Source organism: Priapulus caudatus, unplaced genomic scaffold (assembly GCF_000485595.1).
Source record: "Priapulus caudatus unplaced genomic scaffold, Priapulus_caudatus-5.0.1 Scaffold5, whole genome shotgun sequence".
NCBI lineage: Eukaryota > Metazoa > Priapulida > Priapulimorpha > Priapulimorphida > Priapulidae > Priapulus > Priapulus caudatus.
In genome coordinates this window covers 369,948-373,316 of record NW_014577066.1, presented here as the reverse complement: position 1 = coordinate 373,316, position 3,369 = coordinate 369,948, and the positions used below count along the sequence as shown (strand labels likewise).

The 3,369-nt window shown below is 48.8% G+C and overlaps 1 protein-coding gene across 1 annotated transcript in view; it reads left to right on the top strand.

Moving 5' to 3' along the window:
• LOC106804627 (catenin alpha-like) overlaps positions 1-3,369 on the top strand; it is a 34,644-nt gene that overhangs the window by 25,202 nt on the left and 6,073 nt on the right. The window contains exons 9-12 of the mRNA XM_014805896.1: positions 1,266-1,499; positions 2,064-2,201; positions 2,551-2,662; positions 3,330-3,367. Of these exons, the coding sequence (XP_014661382.1) occupies positions 1,266-1,499; positions 2,064-2,201; positions 2,551-2,662; positions 3,330-3,367 (522 nt within the window). The remainder of the gene's footprint in view (positions 1-1,265; positions 1,500-2,063; positions 2,202-2,550; positions 2,663-3,329; positions 3,368-3,369) is intronic.

Sequence of the window (3,369 nt, the reverse complement as noted above, 5' to 3'; positions counted from 1 at the left end):
CGAGTTTACGTCAGGTGCCCTTGTGTCTGATGCATTTGTTTGTCCTTGTTTTGGGGTCCTTGTGTGCTCTTGGTGTCTGGTGTCTTTTTATGTCTTTGTGTCTGGTGTCCTTGTGTGCTGTTGTTGTCTGATATCCTTTTAATGTCCTTGTGTCTGGTGTCCTTGTGTGTCCTTGTGTCTCATGTCATTGTGTCTCATGTCCTTGTATCCGATGTTCTTGTGTATCTTTGTATCCAATATTTCGATTGACGTCTTCCTGCCACCAGAGGGGGTACCGTACATGCGGGATGCAACGTGGGGCGGTAGAGCAGGCACTTACGTTGTTCTCATACTCGGTGAGCAGGTCCTGCAGCGCCTGCCGCACGGCGTTGCACTCGGCGACGATGCGCTCGCGGCGCTCGTCGCGCGTGCACGACGAGTCGGCCATCAACGCCGCGCCGCTGATGATGCTCTCGAGACGCTCCTCGAGCGATGGCCGCGTGACGACGACGTTGTACTTGACCGGGTCCATGTTGATCTTCGCCTGCCGAAGGAAACGTCAGTCGATCAGTGAACCCAAGTGATGTCCCGATGATCGATTATAATCGAAAGTCAGTCGTTTGCAGCAACTGACTAAGCGCTCGACTATGAAACTAAATAATCAATTATCAACAAAAAAAAGAAAAGTTTTTTAATTAAATTTGTGTTAAATCCATTTCCGGGTCCATGTTGATCTTCGCCTGCTGTAGGAAACGTCAGTCGATCAATAAACCCTCATCAGACAAGACAGATAAGGACAATGAAGGGAAGGAAAGTCAGTCGCCACGTCGATCAACGAACCCTTATCAGACGAGACGGATAACCAGAAACTGACGCTGACCCCCATACCTGCTCACCGAGTATGAGAACAATGTGAGTGCCTGCTCCACCGCCCCACGTTGCATCCCGCGTGTACGGTACCCCCCCATACCTGCTCACCGAGTATGAGAACAACGTGAGTGTCTGCTCCACCGCCACAGGTCGCAGCCCGCGTGTACGGTACCCCCCTCTCCCTCATACCTGCTCACCGAGTATGAGAACAACGTGAGTGCCTGCTCCACCACCACACGTCGCAGCGTCGCAGCCCGCGTGTACGGTATCCCCTCTCATAGATTACTTATAATTCTTGTATCGCTTATATGCCTTATTTTGCAGTCATTCTTTATCTCACTTTTATCCCTTGTATTGTGTTTTTCATGCTTTCTCGGCATCAACGCGCATTTTTCATGCTTTCTTGGTGTCTGCAGGTCGGCCGTAAGGACCAGAGCGAGCCGCTGGGCCGCGCCATCGACAACATGTGCCGCAAGACACGTGACCTTCGACGGCAGCTGCGCAAGGCCGTCGTCGACCACGTGTCCGACTCGTTCCTCGAGACGAACGTTCCATTGTTGGTTCTCATCGAGGCGGCGAAGGCCGGCAACGAGAAGGAGGTGGAGGAGTACGCGCAGGTGTTCACCGAGCACGCGAACAAACTCGTGGAGGTGAGTGCCTCCTGCCTGCCCACCCTCCCCTCGTTACATTAATGCCGTATATTTCATTGCTAGTCTCGCAGTAGTGTTAGCTACGCGACGTCGTCTTATCGGTCGTGCGACTTGTTGCTAACCACGTAATTTATTGTTCGTTGTTTCCTCGATGTGTAATCTGTGTTACAAGATTTAACAATGTTTTCCTGTGAAGAATGATTTGATGTTGGGAAGCTCGCCAGTTGCTAACGTATGTGGCTTGGTTTAACCAGCTATCTAGCCTCCAGAAACAATTCAACTGTGTAGATCCTCACCACTATTAGCTGTTGTTGCATTTTTGTCCCGCGATTTCAAATTCAGCTTCAGAATATTCCATCGTGATTTTATTGGAATTTTGTGTTTACCTCTATGCATAAAGTACATTATAGTCTCAAATGATGTTTATTGCTGGAAAATATTTAATTTATGATATGTGTATGTAAAGTACATGATGTGAGCGTGAGAATACGCAAAAGGTTTTCACGCGTGCTGTCGGAATGCTGCGTTAACGACGGTTCCTCGCGTGTGCGTGCGTGATTGCAGGTGGCCACCCTCTCCTGCTCGATGTCCAGCGACGAAGAACGGGTCAAGGTCGTGCGCCTCGCTGCTGCGCAGATTGAGAGCCTGTGTCCGCAGGTGATCAACGCTGCGAGGACCCTCGCTGCTCGCCCACACTCCAAGGTAACGTGCCAGTTATGTTAGCACACTATGTTATCATACTCTATGGTAGCATCTGAGTCACGTTAGCATACTCCAAGGTCATGTGCCAGTTATGTTAGCACACTCTATGGTAGTGTCTGAGTCACATTAGCATACTTTAGGATAATGTGCCAGTTATGTTAGCACACTCTATCCTAACGTACCAACTGTTTTTATGAAACTGTGATTGTAAAGTTTATGCAATCAACCTATTTTCTATCTATTTATCTATCTATCTATCGTGAGTGGTTTTATGGGATTGTAGTAACGCTGCATGCAGTGGACCATGGTCGGTGCATACGTTTATTATGTTGTTCATGTGCAACTGTAGGTGGCGCTGGAGAACATGGATGCGTTTAAGAAGGCATGGGAGGAGCAGGTGTGTCTGCTCACAGAGGCTGTGGATGACATCACCACCATAGACGACTTCCTCGCAGTCTCTGGTGAGTGGCGATATCTCCACTTTTGTTACTTGTCACTCATAATACTTTCTTCATCAGTTCATGCTACTTGTCCTCGGTATGTCATTTCGTCATGCTGCTTGTCAACTCTAGTCGCTTCCTTCCTGCTACTTGTCCCCTCAAGGTCATTTTGTCATGCTGCTTGTCAACTCTAGTCCCTTCCTTCCCGCTACTTGTCCCCTGTAGGTCATTTCTTCCTGCTACTTGTCCCCTGTAGTACATTCTCTCCTGCTGCTTGTCAACTCTCGTTCCTTCCTTCCTGCTACTTGTCCCCTGTAGGTAATTTCTTCCTGCTACTTGTCCCCTAAAGGTCATTTCGTCATGCTGCTTGTCAACTCTAGTCCCTTCCTTCCTGCTACTTGTCCCCAGTAGGTCATTTTGTCATGCTGATTGTCAACTCTAGTCGCTTCCTTCATGCTACTTGTTCCCTAAAGGTCATTTCGTCATGCTGATTGTCAACTCTAGTCCCTTCCTTCCTGCTTCTCACCTGCAGTACATTGTTTCCTGCTGATTCTCACCCCTCTAGTACCTTCCTCCCTGCTCACGTGTGCGTGCAAGTGTTTAACTCTGCTACTCTCTCTCTCTCCCTATCTTTCTTTCTCTGCTCTCTCTCTCTCTCTCTCTCTCTCTCTCTCTCTGCAATGTGCAGAGAGCCACATACTCGACGACGTGAACAAGTGCATGCTAGT